This window comes from Oenanthe melanoleuca, chromosome 3, assembly GCF_029582105.1.
Source record: "Oenanthe melanoleuca isolate GR-GAL-2019-014 chromosome 3, OMel1.0, whole genome shotgun sequence".
Lineage (NCBI taxonomy): Eukaryota > Metazoa > Chordata > Aves > Passeriformes > Muscicapidae > Oenanthe > Oenanthe melanoleuca.
The window spans coordinates 55,363,439-55,382,026 of record NC_079336.1 but is presented as its reverse complement, the minus strand read 5'-3'; the positions used below and the strand labels follow the sequence as shown (position 1 = coordinate 55,382,026).

Sequence of the window (18,588 nt, the reverse complement as noted above, 5' to 3'; positions counted from 1 at the left end):
AGAAAATGGTCTAGGGAGAGGCTACACCTACCATTTTTTCTGACGCATATCTCATTGAAGTGTAAAAAGCTTTGGGAGTGAGGCAGTCCATGCTTACCACAGAAACAAACACTCATGCTCTTCGTTTTTTTAAAAGCTTTATTAGAGGGGAAATTCACTTGCCTTCATGATGACCCCACTGCCAGCTTCATGACCTTCCTCTAAAGTCATAATCTCTGGCTTCCTATGCAAAATAATGTTTCTTTTCATAATTGTTTTATAGCAATCTTCTTGTTACATATGACTGCTTTCTTACTTTCTGTTTGGAGCCCAAAGTGACTTGATGTTGTATGGGTCCAGGCTGTCACTCTTGCTCTAGTCCCTAGCCAAATCCCTTCTCTCCCACCTGGATGTGTAGTGAGAGGGGCCACATAGGGCAGATGAGTCCCAGTGACTGAAACACATTTATGGTTTTCTTTAACAGCTCTAGGGCCTTCTTATGTTGTGGGGTCCATTTCCAGATTGCATTTTTCTATAGTAAATTATGGAGTAGCCAGATTATTATACTTAGTCCTGGAATATGCCCCCCCAAGATCCATAACAACAGAGATACATGTCTCTGGCACAGCACATAACTAATTTCGTATTCTGGGACAGGGATAAGCTTTGGATTTCTTGTAGCACATGCTTTTCTCCCACCTGTCCATCTGACTCCCCAGAAGAGGGAGGGCCCTTGTTGCTGTTCTGCTGGTATCTCTACCTCAGCTGACTGTGGCTGTGTTGTTAGTGTCCATAGTCTTTACAGGTTTTGTGAAGCAGCCTCCTCCATCACTGATGCACTGCCTCACAGTGACCTCTTGTGGAAATTTTAACATTTCCAGCTCTTCAGGCAATGTAGCACGAGCAACACATATGCTAGGACTACAAGTAAATGTATAGTGAAGTCCCTGACAGACGAAAGAAAACCTCATCTGATCTGCCCCCCGGTGCTGGGGTCATGAAAAGCATTTCTTTCACGTTGGTAGTTGCCATCCATCATTAAGAGGACTGACTGCATCAGCAGCACTGGGAACAGATGCAGTGAGTGGTTGGTAGCAGCTGTCAGGCCTCCATAATCTGCTGTTAGTTCCTACTTGCCATGTGGGTGCCTAAGAGACCACATCCCTAAAACCCTCCGCCTTGCTCATTACTTTTTTTGAAGTTGTACTTTGCCACCACCATCCCTGGGTATGGATTATTCTGAAGAAACTCAGCTAATTGGTGCAAACCAGGTGTTGTCTGCACATTTAGCTGACAGAGTTTGCTCTTTGTCTAAGTGCATTTTCCACAACCACTTATACTCAAGTGGTGCTTCGCTATTTCCCTGTTTTGCTTTCTCCTTTTCATGCAGAGACAGGCTGACTCTTTTGCTTTTCGATCACCTTTATTTTCCTTGAGGTTCTCCTCTGGTTTTTACCATTTGTGGGATGTACTGGGTGTATCTGCAAACAGGCTGAAGAACCTCTTGGAAGGCACTGCCACTTACCCTCGGCTGATGACTCCAGTGCTCGCTCAGCTTCCTTGGCATCACCCTGCAGGTGTCCCCCCATCACCCCAGGAAGCAGGAGGGCCTCAGCAGCCAGTTTCTGCTGGATCTGCTGCCAAAGGCTTTTGGGGTAAGCTGCTGTTACCCTGCCTCCCAGCTTGGAAGCCTGCTCTACACCTTTGCTGTGGCTTGCAGCTCACCGTGAAGACTTTCAGGCTCCAAACACACCAGCGATCTGAAGTTGCATTTTCCCTTCAGAGCTCACTAAAGCAGCTCATCATTTCACACGTGTGTTTTGTGCACATACATCACTAATACAAGCCAGCACTCTGTCCTGCTTTTTAACAGCTGCCCGGGCTGGATGGAGTTTCAGCTAGCTGGGAAGACAGCAGCTATTTCTCCACCTTTGAGGGTGTTATGAAGCAGGAGATAGGGTGCTGAAGGTGCAGCCCGGGTAGGATTTTCCTTTTGGTGAGCTTTTGGGGGAAGCTGCCGAGCCTGCCTGCGGTGTGTGCGCAGGGACAGCACTCACTAGATGGTGCCGTGACTCCACAGCCACCCGGGCTCCGGCAGGGACAGCCCTGCTCTCCCAAAGAGCAGCATCCCGGCAGCATCCCTGCGCCCAGCGGCGCTGCGGAGCCAAGGAAAGGGAGCGGCGCCGGCAGCGGGATTGTCCCGCGGGGCACAGGCACCGAGCCCGGGGCTGGCAGGGCAGGCACAGCGCGGAAAACACGCCCCCAGAGGGTATTCTGGTGTGTCCCCACTCGGCAGGACAGACCCCGAGCTGATAAGCAGCTGGCAGAGAACCAGCACGGTCCGTGCACGCCGCGTTCCAGCAGGGCGAGGCTGCGGGAAGCGATTGCTGGAGCTGCAGTGCAGCTGCTGCAGCTCCCTGTCCCCGCTCCGGAGAGGGGACACTGCCCAGCACGTCCTCCACACCAAACACACGAATGTCCGCCTGCTCCTCCCGCCCGGAGCGCTGACCTAGGAAGGGCTGAAAAATATTAATGCTCCGGGCATCACCAGTAATGCTCCCTCTGCTTGGTCTTCCTCCTCTCTGCTTAAAAGCCAGAGTATCTTCTCACTTTAGGGACGTTCTGTTCTCATCGTTTGGTTACATTCTGAGACCACAACAGAATCACAAAGAGCTGCATTTTCCCCCGGAACATTAAAACAGTCAAACCTCAGCACTGTGCACTTGACAGTCTATTTTAGGCTCTTCCAAACTGAGGAATCATTAATATTTCAGTTTGGCTCATTTAAAATTCAAACATAACCTTCTAAACTTTGGTCTTTGTGTTATATTTAGAGTAGGGGCCAGGTAGAGGGTTTCAGTGTCTCCCTCAAGAAAATAAGTAACAAGCAGGGAAATTGAGCTTTACACTTCAAAGATCATAATTATTTAACCATACACATTCAAGTTTCTTGTTTCTAGCAAATTTTTAAAGCCCCCTTACCTGTCTTTCCCCTTGCAGTAAGGAAAGCACTAGCTTCACACTATCTTTCACTCACTGGTGTTATTTTAAAGCTATGAGCTTATCTTTAAAGTTAAGATACTTTCACTTCAAATGTCCATATGTATGTATGAATATGTTCTTTAAAGAGCATTTCATCCTTGAGAAGCCACACTGGTCCTGTTATCTGCATTCCTGCAAACAGGTCACAGATCAATGTTCCATAAAAGCACTCATTGTTTTTCAACTCATTTAAATCTTTTTCTGGATTTGCAGATTGTGGAGCCTCTCTGATTTTTTTTTTTCCCAAATGCCAAGTTTGCCATAATAAACATTTTGTTTCCAGTAGCTGCAGTCTTACATCACTTGATGCATGTTGGTCTGAGCTCCTCTGCTTGTTGTTGTAAGTTTACTTTGTCTCTCAATGGGAAAAAATAATCGTTACCTTTCCTAGTTTAAAGTTCAAAATTCAAGTATTTTTTTTTCAGTGATATGCCAAGGGTCCTGGTTTCTATGGTATAATACAGAGATACAGCAGTTTGCTTTGTCATAGCACATCATTATTGTGTTCCTGTATATTAGTCAAAACTAGAAGTTTTAAGCAAAATCATCTCATCTGCTTAGATTGAAAGGTTGATACAAAGTGATCCAAGCTCTCAATTGGAAAGAGAAAACAAAATGTGATGCCTCTTCTATTGGAAAAATAAATAACTAGTAACAGGAACATCCAGAGCCTTGAGACACATTAAGGAATATTTACAGAAATAAGTATTGTATCTGTTCTCTCCACAAGCAACTACTGCCTATGAGTGAAAGAAAACAAAATAGCACTTTCAACATAGTCAATATACTGTCATGATTAATATGAGCCCATAATGAATATGAGCCTGCTTCTACTGACTGGTGCCAATAGTGGCTCAAGGGGTTTGTCTGTTTGTATGAAATTTTTTCATTAAATATGCTTTTGTATGAGGAACTGTAATGTAAGCAATATGTCCAGCCTTTGCCACATCATCCATACTGATGCAGGTTCTCCCCTTGCATCTGCAAGGCATTAACTGGCTCTACTGTGGGGAGGAGAGAGGATGTAGAAGCTGGAATCCAATTGCAGGATCAAGACAGATTATGCAAAAATCCAATAAGAGCATTTCCCCAGCAGGGAGACTTACACCAAAGAAAATAATGCTATTTTCAAGATTATTCAGCAAATATTCTAGTTTAGAAGAGTTAATGTCAGCTCCAGAATAATGGACAGGTCATATTTGTCCTTGTAATTCTTAATCATGCTCATGAAATGATAATGAAAATGTTATCTGAGAGATTAAGAAATAAATTGGGCTAAGAAAACTTCCTCTGAATAAATGTTTCTCCCTTGCCCCTTCTTCACCTAACAGACTTTCCTTGGAGCTGTAACTTCCCAGCCTCCTCTACATTAGTGAGCCAATCTTGAAAACTTAACTCCTTTTTGATCCTGGGCATGCACTACCCTCAAACATTGGCTGAGCATCATCTCTCTCTGTCTTTTTGTTACCCTCAAGGCTATCCTGGAATGCTGAAAGGGAGACATGTTAGTACAGGCAGTTGTGCATCAGGATCATACAGCTTCATACAGCTGCTTTTATGGGAAATTCTAGGCACCACTGACTGTCATGCTGCCTCTGGGACTTGTCTGATGAAGATCTCCCAGAAATTCATTTGGAAGTTCCCAAGGAATATGTTTACAAAGCAGACAGCTAGCTCAGGCAGGGGAGAGGAGACTGTAGTACTGCAAGGCTGAGGAGACACAGGAGAGCCCCCCAGGGAACAGTTGCACTGGGGACAAGGCAGGGATGGCTCCCAGGCTGCTTCCTGGGATGTCTGCCTTCCAGGACAGCAGCTGGCATGCAAATGCCTCACAGTGTTCCACAATTCCCTCCTGTCTCAATGCTTAGGCAAAAGGCATCGTGTTGGTTATCCTTCCCAGTCTGGTGCCCTCGTAGGAGGGACAGAAGCCTGTGTGTAGAACAGAGGAGGACAGGTCAAGCTGACGCAGAGCCCATCCCCCGGCACAGCTCCTGTGGCATATCAGACTTCTGCTCCCCTCATTTCATTGTATCATCACTCCTTGCCCTGCCCATTGCAGGGGGGTTGGAACCAGACCGTCTTCAAGGTCCCATCCATCCCAAATCATTCTGTGATTGTACATAGCCTTTTCAATATCCTCTGGATGTCATTTTCAAGGGGGAATAGGAGATGCTTCCTAGAACTGTTCTTCCTGTTTTAAGGAGTTGATAGTATTTTTTCAAGAGGATGTTGAAGCAGAAGAGACACGTGCCTTTACTAGACCCATATCCCAAATTCTTACTTTTGTAAAGACTGCATGTAGTGCCCAACTAGAGATGACACCAGCCCTACACCAGGTGTTAGCATTGTGGGGGCTGTTCCCCCGTTAGGAGGATCTCAAAACGCTCATGGAGCTGTCACTCTCCTTTATCACAGCATTCATCCCCCTGCCGAATTAGAACTCCAAACCCTGTGCTCCCAGTTCCACTGGCCTTCTCCTCCACATTGCTCCTCGTTCCAAGCCCCATCCTTCTTTGTGAGGCCATCAGCCTCCTCGGGGCTGCTCCCTTCCCATGTGGCAGCTGCGACTGACAAACATCCAGCGCTCAGCATCCAAACACGAACATCTCAGCAATCCTCTCTGCTCTTGGCAAGCCTCCTGCCCATCCCCAAGCACTTGCTGTATCCAAGCTGTGCAGGTTCCTCAGTGAGCACAGCTGCCTCCCATATGCTCTGGATTGCATGGGAAAGCCAGACCCACTTCCATAGCCTGAGCTAACAGGCAGGATACTTGAGCTGTTGCCAGTAAAACAGCCCTACAAGAGGGAACAGCAGACAAACCTCCTCAGGATGCAAGAGGCTTGGACTCCAGTCCCCAGTTAGATGCCTGTTCAGGGATTCCACTAATCAGTATAAATGCATATATCTTGCAGCAGAGGCTGCATACACCCAGAGCACAATGTGTGCAGGAGATGCTGCAGTTTGTACCTCCAGGTGCCAAAGGTGGACAGTGAGATCAGTCCCCTGACACCCTGCCAGGTGTGAATCTGTCTTGAGATACAAACACTGCTAATCAGCCTCAGCCACAGAGCATGAACAGCTGGAAAAACTTAATGCCTGAAGTCCAAGGTTTGCTAACATAAATAAACAGCACACCCAGATTTCTGATGCCATGAATACACCCTCACTCAGCAAAAGTGGGGGAGCCTAGAAGATACCAGTTATGGGCCTAAGACTCTTAATCTGCTAATCTATAACAAAAGTTTTGCAGACATTTTTGCTGTTGCTTTGTTGTAGTTTTCTATACTTCAGTCACACCAGCAAGGCATATGATATACTAATTTTTCATTCTGTCTCACTGAACACTGTTCCCTACCTTGAATTTAATAAAAGTATTTCAGTCTTCTAAGGTACCCTATTCTTACTGCTTCTGAAATATGCATGTTTTATTGAAAGTTAGCCAAATCACAGTTTAATTCTGTAATTAGCTTCTTTAATTCACATCAAAACCTGAACGTGAATTCTCAGGAACAAATCTAACTCCCTGAAGATGAAACAACCATCAGAAAAACATTTACACTAAGCAAGGTGAAAAAAAACCCACCACATACACAGGTTAAAACAAATTTGTAGTTGCATTTTATTTAATTAATGAAAATCTACCTTAAAAACACAAAATCAAATTTGGTAACCCAGTACATTGGATTAGAGAAAGCTTCAAGCTTTTAAGCACAAGCCAGAAGTCACAGTCTCAAGGAGAGTTTCAGAGGCCAAAGCAATACACTGGAACAAAGTAGGATCTTTTTGTGGAGACATGGTCCCTGCACCATTAGCATGGTTTTGGGTGCAGCAGGTATTTTAGCTGTCAGTTATAAAAAGAAGCTTTTGTATTTTTTTTATAGTTAGGTTTGTTGCATTGCTTACCTAGGCCCTGGATTAATGGAGAGAACAGGCAAGTTAAAAGCCCTTGCCTGCCCAATTACTACCAACAGACAATTTACATTGTGGTAAAGCTAGCTTTATTTAAATGAGGTTCAGACAAGAAGTAACTTTACATATTATTAACAGCTTTGGAGCTACAAATGTAAGAATCAGGATTACACAGGTCATGCTTTTGTTATTTTACCTGCTGCAGTTATTGCAATATGGCTTAAGGTACATAGGTATACAATTTGTACAAATTCAGCCGAGTTTGCACTTGTGAGGTGTTATTAAGAGCATCATTACCTTGCAAGCCAACCTAAATGTGTGGAAATCAACCGAGGTTTTTGGAATTGCCCAAAGCCAAGGGGGAAAGCTGCCGCTAACAATGGACAGAGAGAGACTGGATTGTTTGAAACCACATTGTTTGGCTTTAAATATTTATATAATTCGCTCTGAGGTAAAGAAAAATCTTTTGATGCTTCCACGCAGGGCAGCACCAGATGGTGCAATCACACCAGTGCAATCAGTCACATCGCTTGCTGGACGTGCAGCCTCGAGGAGAGGCCAGCACCTGCCGTAACAAGAGCATCTGTACACTAAAGTTGATTTTAAAATAAATTACTATACAGGTATGAGAGCGAGCTACTGTTCAACTTGATGGGCGTTGGTTTCACAACGTGCGATCTGTAACCTCCACTTTGGAAATCAGAGCTGAAAGTACTGACTTGTACCCCTTGTTTGATTTTAACGTAAACCACAAAGGAGAGGACCAATTCCTGCTGGGGACAGACAGCCCAGGACTCTCAGTCTTGGGGCTTCTAAGTATCTTTGTATCACCCTGCCCATTCTGGTCTCAGCTGTTGTCAGTCCAATCCACCTTTCATGAAGCTTTTTACATCCTCAGCACCCCAAAGATCTCATTAGCTTTTTGCAATTCAAGGCAGAATTCATTACAAAGTCCTTTTTTTCCCCCCTTTCCTACTCCTGCCTCAGAAATTGTCAGGAGTGGGGAGAATTTCAGAGAATGGTGTGGTGGGAAAACAGTTCAGGCAGGGGTTGGGAAAGGAGGAAGTGCGTATGCAGGAAAGATGTTCAACATTATAAGGCAGGGAAAGGCTTTGGGTTGGATGGGGCAGTGACCAGAAATCAGCAGAGCTTGGAATGAGGAGAGATACAAAGGCAGTGGAACAAGAATAAGGTGACAGTGAAATGGTGCTGTCTGGAGGGTCCTCAGAAACCAGGGAGGGCTGCAAGTAGAAGTGAGCAGTGGGTAAGGTCAGGGCTCTCCTTTTGTCATTAGAAATATCATAGTTATACGTTAAAATCACACCTGGGTATAGGATATACATATAAATATTCAAAGCAAGACAGCCAATTTTTTTGAGAGAGATTTTACAGGGGGGAAAAACCTGGAACAATAAATAGGAAACTACATGTTATCAATTTCTGCTCCAATAGTATCAATTTCCTTCCAGGCTACTCTACAATAGTCATTTAAGGGAATGCCTAAACAGTACAGAAGTATCATTGCTCTACATTAAAATCAAAACTGGGTTTAAGACATACATATAAATATTCAATACATTACAGTCCAGTCCTGAGGCCTGAAGTCTGGAACAACAGAGGAAGGGTATTTTCCATCTCATTTCAAGCTACACTGTAGAAATAATTTCTGACTAAATCAGGCCTGCACAAATACAACTGAAAGATGGACAGAGATACCTGAATGGGACTGAAAGGCAGCAAACCTGAGCACCTTGCTCAACAATTTGTGCGTGATCCAGTTCCTGCTGTTTGACAGACATATCCAGAAGTCTCGTGTGTTCTCATCAGTCAGCCCTCCTCTTCCCCCTCACACACAAGCTGAGCAGCACCTATGGCCACTCACAGGTCAGATCAAGGCAGCTAGGAAAGATGTGAGGGGGGAGGGAGGCTGCTAAAGAAGGGAGGGAGACTCAGGGACAAGTGAAGGGATTCAAGGAGATTGGACAGACAGGACACACATTAAATGAGGGGACAGTAATAACCATGGCAAAAATTCTTCAGTGGTCTGCCCAGTCACTCAGTGGTGCCTCTCCAGTCTTAATGGATTATTTTGGGCAGAGACAAATAACCTTCAAATGGAACACAGGTATGGATACAGCCCATATTAAAGGCTTTGTTTTTTTAACAAAAATGGCAAGGCGAGGTCTTCAAAAGAACAGATGCTAACATCCAAGAATAAAGGGTAGTGAATAAAGCTCCTGGTTCTGTGGCAGGATTGTCAGTTGTTCTCTAGGACTGGCATCTCTCCAAATGCCACATGGATGCTTAGCACATCTGAAAGAAAGATGAGAGTAAAAAAGCTTTAATAATGACAACCTACTTTCCCAAGAATAAGTTATTTTCCCAAGCAGTTCTCAGAAATAAAGGTCTTATGACTTAGTGAAGCAAGTGCAGTATATATCCCAGGGAAAGATTATACTTGTAATTTCTCAAATTCCTCTGCAGTGCAAAGAGCTTTGTACGTGAGGCACTCCAGGTTTACCATGTTCTCACATCATTTAGGATTTTAAGAAGAGCTTTGTTAGAGAGTGTGTCTGCATCTTAAATTACATACATTAAATGTGTCATGTGAGTTCCTACCAAGGAAAACTGGAAGATACATTTACTACCTCCCAGAAATACCACACCAAAATATAAGCCAGGTCCAAGGCCACGTAAGTGAGGGCAGGCCTTCAGCAAAATAATTAAAAACAAGACAAACCAGCAGACCACATTAGAGTGAACAGTTTAGAGATTCTCACAACTATATCAGAAAAAGAAATAAATTACTGGCTAAAAATGCTACTTACATCAAGGCGTCAGAGCCACCGAGTTCTGACTTTGTCTATCACAAGATGCTCCTTCTTGACAACTGTCATCCTCCCACATTTGCATTTTCCCATCTTCCACTGGTGGATGATATGGTTGTTCTTCACTTTCTCTGCATGTTTGCTGTCCTGTGTGTTGGTCTGAGATTTCCATAATGTAGCCAACCTCTTTCTCCCTTAATTTTGGTGTGTGTATGTCTAGGGTGTCTTTGGTTGAATCTTCTGAATTACTTTGTTCTAGGGTTGATTTCTGAAGTCCCACAGTTCCCCTTGAAATGTCTTCAGGGCTTGTCACAATTGTTAAAGAATTCAGACTCTGTCCATCTTTCAGCATCTCAGAAGTTAAAGGCATGTCCTTTGTTTTTTCCACAGTTGCATGAATTTCTGCAAACTCAGTTAAGGTAGTAGTTTTCACTATTCCTGGTTGCTTGAGCTCTTGTTCTTTACTTTGTATCTTTTCCTCTTTTACTGGAAGCTGTTGATCTACCTGTGTACTTCCCAGAAGTTCAGGCACAATCATATCTGATGGGCTTTTCCCTATGGACTTAAAGCTCTGCTCTGACTCAAGGGCAGCTGACTCTTCTGTTTCTGCAAGTTTGTGAACAGCTGACTGGATGGCATTCAATACAATTTTTGAGCTCTGGGACTCTATGATCACAGACTGAACAAGATGCTTCTGAAATTCTGGGTGGCTGGGAGACAGACTGTGACTGGAAGCAATACCGTTGTGTTCTGCTTGCCCTGTGCTCTGGGGCTGCTCTTGCTCTTCTGATACTCCATTCATGGAAGCACAAGTTACTCCAGGCTTGGGTGCCTCCACACTACCAAGCTCTGCAGTCCCACAGCCTGAACAGTCCATATTAGAAACTGGGACCTCTTCAGAAGCCATTTGCTCTGGTGTAGTTGCCAAGGGCTGTGCAGTTTTGGCTGTCACGTCTGTGCGTGTTGCAGTTTCTGCCACGACATGCTCTCCACCTGCTGCAGCTGCCAGAGCCACAGGTGTTTTCAGAGCCCCCAAGCTTTCAGCCTGTGCACAGGCTGAGTCAGAGCCTTCCTCCTGCTGGACAGCAGTTGAACATTCATCATGCCTCACAGCTTCCTGTTTTCCATATTCAAATACTTCTTTGGCTCCTTCCAGCAATTGCTCATTTTTCTTATCTTCTTTCTGGAAGCCTTGACAGTTCAAGGTTGCTGCCAGTTCCTGTCCTTTTCCCACAGTCTCTTCTCCAGCCAAGCTACTGGGTGTTTCACATTTCTTAGGACTTATATCAGTGATAACAGCACTGCCATTTTCAACAATCTCTGGGAATGTTGATGCTAAATTAGATGCCCCATCTGCTTCAATCTGCATGGGAGCCTCAGCAACAATGGAAGTGCTCTCTAGCTGTGTTTCAGATTTGAGCACAGCATTTTCCACTTTGCCACCTTTGGCTTCATCACTCTTGGAGGGGGTTTCAGTTGTTTCGTCTCTGCATTGTGGCTCTATGACAGGCACAGAATCTTTTGCTGCAATGTCCCTGTCAAACCCATTGCTCACACTCTGCTCAGCATCTGCAGTTGCTTCTGAGCCAACTGTTTTTGAAGGAATGGCAGAGGTTTTTCCCTTGCTCTGCAGTAGAACCTCAGGAACAGTGACTTCTGTGCTTTTTACTCCGTTGAGCACAGCATCAGCCTCCTCTCTGAGGGCAGGTGTCCTGCTAGGACCTCCTTTAGTACAAACCTGCTCTTCTGAGTCAGGAATTCCATCTTGTTTTTCAGTTTTAACAGAAACCACAGTGACAACTGCTTCTGTGCACTCTGGTCCCACAGTGAGAGTTCTGCTCTCTCCTCCAAGCTGCACAGACTTTTCAGCTGTTAGCCCCAAGGATGAGGCTTCATCCTCTGTCTTGTCCTGAACCTGTGGAGAATTGCAACAGCTCTGTGAGAAAGGGTACAAGCAGAGAATGACCAGCAATGTTCTAGGTGAAAAACCACAACACCCAAAAGGGCATGAGTTATGCAAAGAGCACAAGGTGATGATATGGGGATTAATAGCTCACCAAAATCTCAGCTTGTTTCTGAGAACGTGTAGCTCATTAAACGAAGGGCAGCCTTATAATTAATTAAGGGAAGGGACTGCTGGCAGCACTTGCAACAAAGAGTAAGCCAGAAGATGTGAGGTAGGGAAGAAGGTAGGAATGTGCCAGCCACAGTAACTACAGCATTTAAAGCTGGAGATAGTGGTGCTGTTTCATGTCCTCCCTTTGCAGAGCTTCACCTATACTTCTGCCTACAACTGAAGACACCACCCACTGGGTATGGTGTGTCACATGGACCACATCTGTATCTCAGGTGTTCATATATCATCTTGTTACTCTGTGCAATGCAGGAGCCCTAATGGCAATCATTTCAGTAGCTCTGCATCTATGCACATCATCTCCCACTCCATTTCTGCAGGCACTGCACCCACTCCACCCTGCACACAAGCTTCAGTGCCTGCTGCTTCTAGACATCTGTGTGTCTCTCACTGTAAATGAACTTCAGTTGTCTCAGGAAGGCCCTTGACAGCAATATACCCACAACCTGGTTCTAAACAAGATATAGTATCTAACACTTGCTGATTTTTTCTTTCACAATCAACCTTTGTGTTAAATGCAATACTTACTGCAGGCTTTCCTTCTGGAGCACGTTCATCTCTTGTCTCATCCAGTGTCAACTCTGCTACCGGCAGTTTCTCTTGTTCTGAAGGCTCCTGCTTTGCAAACAGCTCTTCCTTGGGAGTGATGGCTTTGTCATGTGATAAAGTTTCCTCTGCTGTCCTCTGCACTTCATCTACTTCTTTATGGTCTTCAACATTCCCTTGATGTCCTTCTGTGCTTTCTTCCATCACAGAAGGTATTTCACTTTTCTCTGATCCTGCAGGTAAAACACTCTCTTCAACTCTGTTTTGGCCCTGAATGCTCCCTGCACTTTGCTGGGGCTGGGGGCCAGCCTCTTTATGTTCATTTTCCAAGGACTGTTCAAGCAGAGCAGTTTCCTGGCCTACAATGCTCCCATCTTTAGCACCATCTTTCACTTCTGACTCAAGTCCCTGTTCTGTTGTAACTGTAGCTCCTGCAACAGCTCTTTCACTAACCAGCTGTGTTACATCTGACTTGACTCTTTCAGCAACTTCATGAAGAACTTTTTGCGTCTGTTTGTCCAGTTCTTTCAGGTTTTGTTCAGTGGCCTCTACTTCTTGAACTGGTGTAGCTTCCTCTGTAGTATCTGGGGTTTCTAACAACTGTGAAACAGCAGAAACCATCTCAGTTGTCTCCTCAGCAAGTGACGCTTCCATTGTTTCTTCAGCACAGGAAGCTTCTGCTGTCTCCAGAGCAGTCACTGCTTCAGAGGTTAGCTCCAGTTCACTTGCTGTGGTGTCATCACTTACATCCTTTCTAGTCTCTGGTACTGTCTGAGCAGCTGCCACTGCATCCTCCACAGTAACACCCAGTTCAGCTGTTTTCTGAGTTTCCTTCTCTTCCTCTTCTCTTGCTTGCTCAATGCACTCTGTCAGAGCAGCAGATATCCATGATGGTGACCTTTCCTCAATGCTGCTCACTGCCCTTTCTTCTTCCACAGCAGTGACAGCAACTGCACGTACCAGCCCTTCAGATCCTTGCTCCATCCTCAGCGTCTCCTCTAACTTTTCTGCTCTCTCTTCCTCTGAGGTTCGTTCTCTCATCGCTTCAGCATCTTTCACTCGCTGGGCTTCCATTTTCTCCTGTTCTGCTGCTTCATATTCAGATAAAGGAACAACAGCTGGAATATCAGAATCTTCTTCAGCTGTTTCTGCCATGTCTTCTCTTGCTTGTTTAAGATGAGCTGCTTCTGGCTTTCCATCTGACTTTTTCTTCCTACGCCCAGGCATCAGTTTTCTAAATGGAACCCACGATTCATCTTTTCCAGGCTCACCATCCGATGTCGAATGCTCCAGGCTAGATCCCACAACAGAGTCTTCACTTTTCTCTTCCATTCTGGTTTTGGATCTCCTTCTTGGAGTAACTAACCTTTTAAATGATTCCCACGTTGAAATACCTTCACTTTCAGATGGGCTTCCAGCTTGTTCTGGGGAAGAATTCCCTTGTCCTTGATCACTCTCCTGAGAGCTAGTAAGAACTGCATCTGTTGCTGTTTCTTTGCTCTGTCCAGACTCTTCTACTTTTTGGCTTTCTTCATCAGATGATGATGACTTCCTGGCTCTTTTCTTTGAAGAACCTACACATATAAAAGTTTCCCAGGACACAGAGGTGTCAACTTTTCTTTTGGGCTCTTCTGTAATTTTCTCTGGTTTCTGGTCAATTCCATTTTCTTTTATTTCTCCCTGGTTTTCATCAACAACATTTTCAGTTGCAGATGCTGCTACACTCTTTATCTTATCAGTTTCTTCTTCTTTATCACTTTCAGAAGGCCTTCTGACACGTTTCTTGGGAGTCACCATCTTTTTAAATGATGCCCAAGGTGTAACAGTTTCTCTTTTTCGCTCCACATCTGGAATTGTGGCATCTTCACTTTCAATGACCTGCATTCCATCTGCAGATTTTTCCAAAGAGGGAATTTCATTCATCTCTTCAGGAGAAGAAGCAGAACTCTCCCCCTTTTGTTCCTCTGGGCTATCTGGGGAATCTGATAAGTGCTGAATTGGTTCACCCTGTTCCCCTAACTTAGATTCTTCTCTTTTACCTTTTTGCTTCTTTCCAGACAGTTTTTTCAATCCAGTACCCGTAAAGAGTTTCTTTAAAGGGCTGCCCTGTAGTTTAGCCTTTTCTTGAGAAGACAGGAGTTCTGCTCCATTTGTGATACTTTCTGGAGGCCTCTTTCCAGCTGCCTCTTCAGAAGTTATTTCCATGGTTGTTTCATCTGGTTTGACAGTACCAGTCATATCTGTGCCAGGTTTTCCCTGCAGTCCTTCATCAGTGGGTTTGACTGCCTGTTGATTATCCTCTGTGTCAACTGAATGTTCAGAAGTAGAAAAGGACTTTGATTCAGGAGCACTCAGAGGTGACTTTGTTTCATGTTCTTCGCTTTCTTTTTTCTCTGTGGTTCTATCCAGAGCTTCTCCCTGTGCAACATCATCTGCTGTGGGTGACATTTTCAATTCTGCTTCCTCTGTTTTTTCATCTGATGTCTCTTTCCCAAGTACAACAGATTCGCTTCCTTCACTTCCTTCAGATTTTTTAAGTTGATCACTAGAAATTTCCACTGCCACAGATCCTGTTTCAAATGTCTCTTCAGAGGCTATTTCAGTTCTGTGATCTACTTCACACTTCTCCACTGACTCCAGTTTTTCTCCCACAGGTAGAACTTCTGAGGATGTTTTCAATTCTCCATTCACACTCTCAGTGACAACAGGTACCACTGGCTTTGTTTTCAGTGGTTTCTCTGCCACCTCACTTTCTTTCTCTCCTTCCTTAGCTTCTTCTTCCTCTTTACCAAGATTTTCCGAGACTTCCACCAGTTTCCTTTCCTGATCATCTTCATCTTTTTTTCCCTCTGCACTTTCTTTCACAGCTGCTGCTGCTGCTGTGTCCTCTTTTTGTCCCTGCTCATCATGCCTGACTACCTCTTTCTGTTCACTTCCTTCTATTCCTATGGCTGCCGAAGTCTTTTCTGACTCCTGCATTTCACCTTCAGTTTGCTCCTTTTCATGTGCTTCAATAGTTACTGCTGTCACAGTCCTCTCTTCATCTTGCTTCTCAGACTCAGGTTTCTCCTCCTTTTCACTGACTTCAGTTGTTAACGTTATCCCCTCTTTTTCTTTCTCCTCTTCTTTCACAGGAGACTGTTGTTCATCTTCTTTAGGCTTCCTAAAACTCTTCTTTTTTCTAAATCCAGTCCATCCTTGAGTAAAAAGTTTTCTTAATGGTGATGCAGTTTCAGTGGCTAAAGCAGCTGGCTGAGAACAAGTCTCATTTACTTCTGGTATTTTAGGAGATTCATCTTCTGTTTTTCCATTTTTCAGTGTATCTTTGGTATTGTCTTCTGCAGAGAGTACATCCTCAGGCACTGCTGGCTCTTCTGAGTGGACTTCTTTTTGATCATCAGCTCCTTCAGGGACCTGTGTTTCCTTTTTTACAGTAAGCAGCTGAACTGGTTCTGATTTTCCTGTCTTTTCCTTCTTCACTGTGAATCTGAACCCAACAAATTTAAAAACCTTTTTAAAACCCAGATCATAAGACTGTGGCTCTGCCACCTGGTCTTCTGCAACTTCTTCCAAAGCTGGCAACTGCTTAATTGAATCCTCCTTCTCAGCATCTACACCGTCCTTGGTGCCTGAGTCAGATGGATTTGTCTCCATAGTTTCAGTGTCCTCCTTCAAAGTTACACTGGAATGTTCTGTTTGTCCAACTGTTTAAACAAAAACAACAAAACCCAGTTAATTTCCTTCTAAATTTCACCTTATAACTTTATATCATTTTTCATTATTACCAATTTTGATAAACATACTTGTTCTGTTATCTTCATTATTATCTGTGTAGTTTTTCTGTATGCTACTACTACATTTTTAAGAATTAGTTTTTGTTCTACCATTGCTGTCATTATTTTCCTTCTTTGTATAACTGTACAATTCTTTCCACAGTTTATTTGCAAATGCACCTTTCAAGCTCATATTCCCTTATTCTATACCATGATTTTGCAGTTGTTTTTATGTGGTTTGTTTGCTTTTTTTTTGTTACTTTAAGGCAAACTTAAAAAAAAAAATTATATCACAGACTATATAGAATAATACATGTAATTACCCCTGAAACAAAGTTCAATAAACATTTCCACGCAGACAGACACATCTGAAGAAACCCAACCAAAAAAAAAAAACAACCAGCAAACAAACAAAACAAAACAAGACTTCAAAAAAGCCTGTTGACCTAAAATGACAACAAAAACAAAAATAAAGCTTATTTTACAGCTTTATCCCAAAAGAATAGTAAGATGTAAAAACACCCAGGGGAAACCTGTTTTTCTGAAAACTTGTAACCCCTAAAAACAGTTATGTAAAAATATATTGCTTTGAAGATGATGAATCTTTGGAATTCTCCCATACAATATCTGGATGTATGCAATACATACACAGCATCACCACCTACAACAATTCTATATTGCTTAAAATGAATGAGGTTGTTACTATGCAAGAAAGTAAAATCCTCCACTGCCCACATGTCCATTTGCATTATCTTTTCTTTGAGGACAGTCTGCGTTTTTCCTTCAGGTCACTGGTAACCCCCTCTCAGACTTGCTGGGATCATTTAAGTATTATTGCACCTCTGGTCAACTCAAGAGACTAGCAGGTAAATTAAATCTGTGGCAAATTCAGAACATCCAAAGATTATTGGGCTTGATGCTGCCAGGTTGTCAGTTTAATATTGTTCCTGAGCCTAGGTTTTGTGCAATAGGTGGAAGTGCAAGGCCACGAAGGAACATACTCTTCTCTTTGACCAAACCTGTTAGAGGTCCAAGATGAAATAATAAAATTATTTTCAAATACTCAGTGTTGAACAGCAACACCCTAGAAGAAGGCACGGTCCCCTTCTTTTAAGCTGTACATGTGCTACTTCAATGTCCAGAGGCAGGAGGAGACAGCTTTACAAAGCACGTAATCATCAACTTCCTCAAAGGGATGTGGTTTTTATTTGAACCACCTTGAAGTTGTCTCTGACTCTGCAGCTGGCCCTGCTTTGCTGAAACACCTTATCTCCAGAGCTCCCTCGGAGCTTCTTGCCTGGTTCCCCCTTTACTGAGGGCTGCTTCTTCAGAAGCACACAGACAATGCAGTCCAGGTAAGGCTGGAACTAATTACACAATATGCAAAACAAAATCTACAAGGATACTGGCTTCTAACTGCTATATAGGGGGCAAATTAGGTTTCACTATCAGCAGCCTACTGGTTGTTGTTTCTAAGTCAATATAAGCAAAGCTTTTTGTTTTTCCTTTATCTAACAGTTTAATATTCTTTACCTCAATTGTTAACTCCTAATTCAATTAAAAGCCTGACCTCTGCTAACATGCTAACTCCCTGAACATTTTTGACCAGACATGTTTGAACTGAGCCATTTATGAGGGAGAAGGGTAAGACAAAAGAGACATTTTGAAGAAGCAGCCAGAACTTTTAGTCTGTTGGTAAGATACCTCTTATAAACACCAGAACAACCCGTAAGCAAATAACTCTTATCAAACATTACATTTTGTTTATTTAGTTGTATGTTGAGACTATACAAGGATAAAGTCAAGGAACCACTTCTGTGTCTGTATTCATTTATTCCTAGGTCTGGAAATAAAGTCCTTGTCATTTCCATAAAATTATGGAATTTAACAGAAAACTGTCAAAGGCTTAAGAGGAATTCATAAAGTTAGAGGCACTTCTTCAGAGACTATCCTGAAAACATCACATATTTTACAATTATTTAGTAACAAGTACTTTAATATATTCTTAAGCTTGTTTACACTAAAAATGATTCTTTTGGCTTAACCAGCTATGAAGCTAAATTATACTGATCATTTAACATTGAATAAAAATCTGCTCACAAGGCAGGCCTCTTAGCATCTCTGCTGGAAACAAGGTCGATGGAGTCTCTCTGTTTGTCCCAGCCCTGTATTAATGCCAATCTGCTTACTCTTACACACATTAAAATCTCCATCTGACAGGAGTAAGACAAAGGTAGACTGAAATACAGGGCTGAGATCCAATGGGAAATGCTGGGTCTAAGTGGGAATGACCAGAAGTGCAGGAAGGCAGAAGGGAGTGGAGAAGTCTGAAGGCACTCTGGACTGCACAGACATGGATTTCTATGGGCTCACCGTT

The 18,588-nt window shown here is 43.4% G+C and overlaps 1 protein-coding gene across 3 annotated transcripts in view; it reads right to left on the bottom strand.

The window, feature by feature from the left end:
* Positions 1-6,616: 6,616 nt before the first annotated feature.
* The window catches only part of AKAP12 (A-kinase anchoring protein 12), a 30,207-nt gene continuing 18,235 nt past the window's right edge, over positions 6,617-18,588 (bottom strand). For all 3 annotated transcript variants that reach the window (XM_056487033.1, XM_056487034.1, XM_056487035.1), the window contains 3 exons: positions 12,421-16,142; positions 9,759-11,673; positions 6,617-9,243 (listed from right to left, as the gene is read on the bottom strand). In XM_056487033.1, the coding sequence (XP_056343008.1) occupies positions 9,760-11,673; positions 12,421-16,142 (5,636 nt within the window). In that variant the 3' untranslated portion in view covers positions 6,617-9,243; position 9,759. The remainder of the gene's footprint in view (positions 9,244-9,758; positions 11,674-12,420; positions 16,143-18,588) is intronic.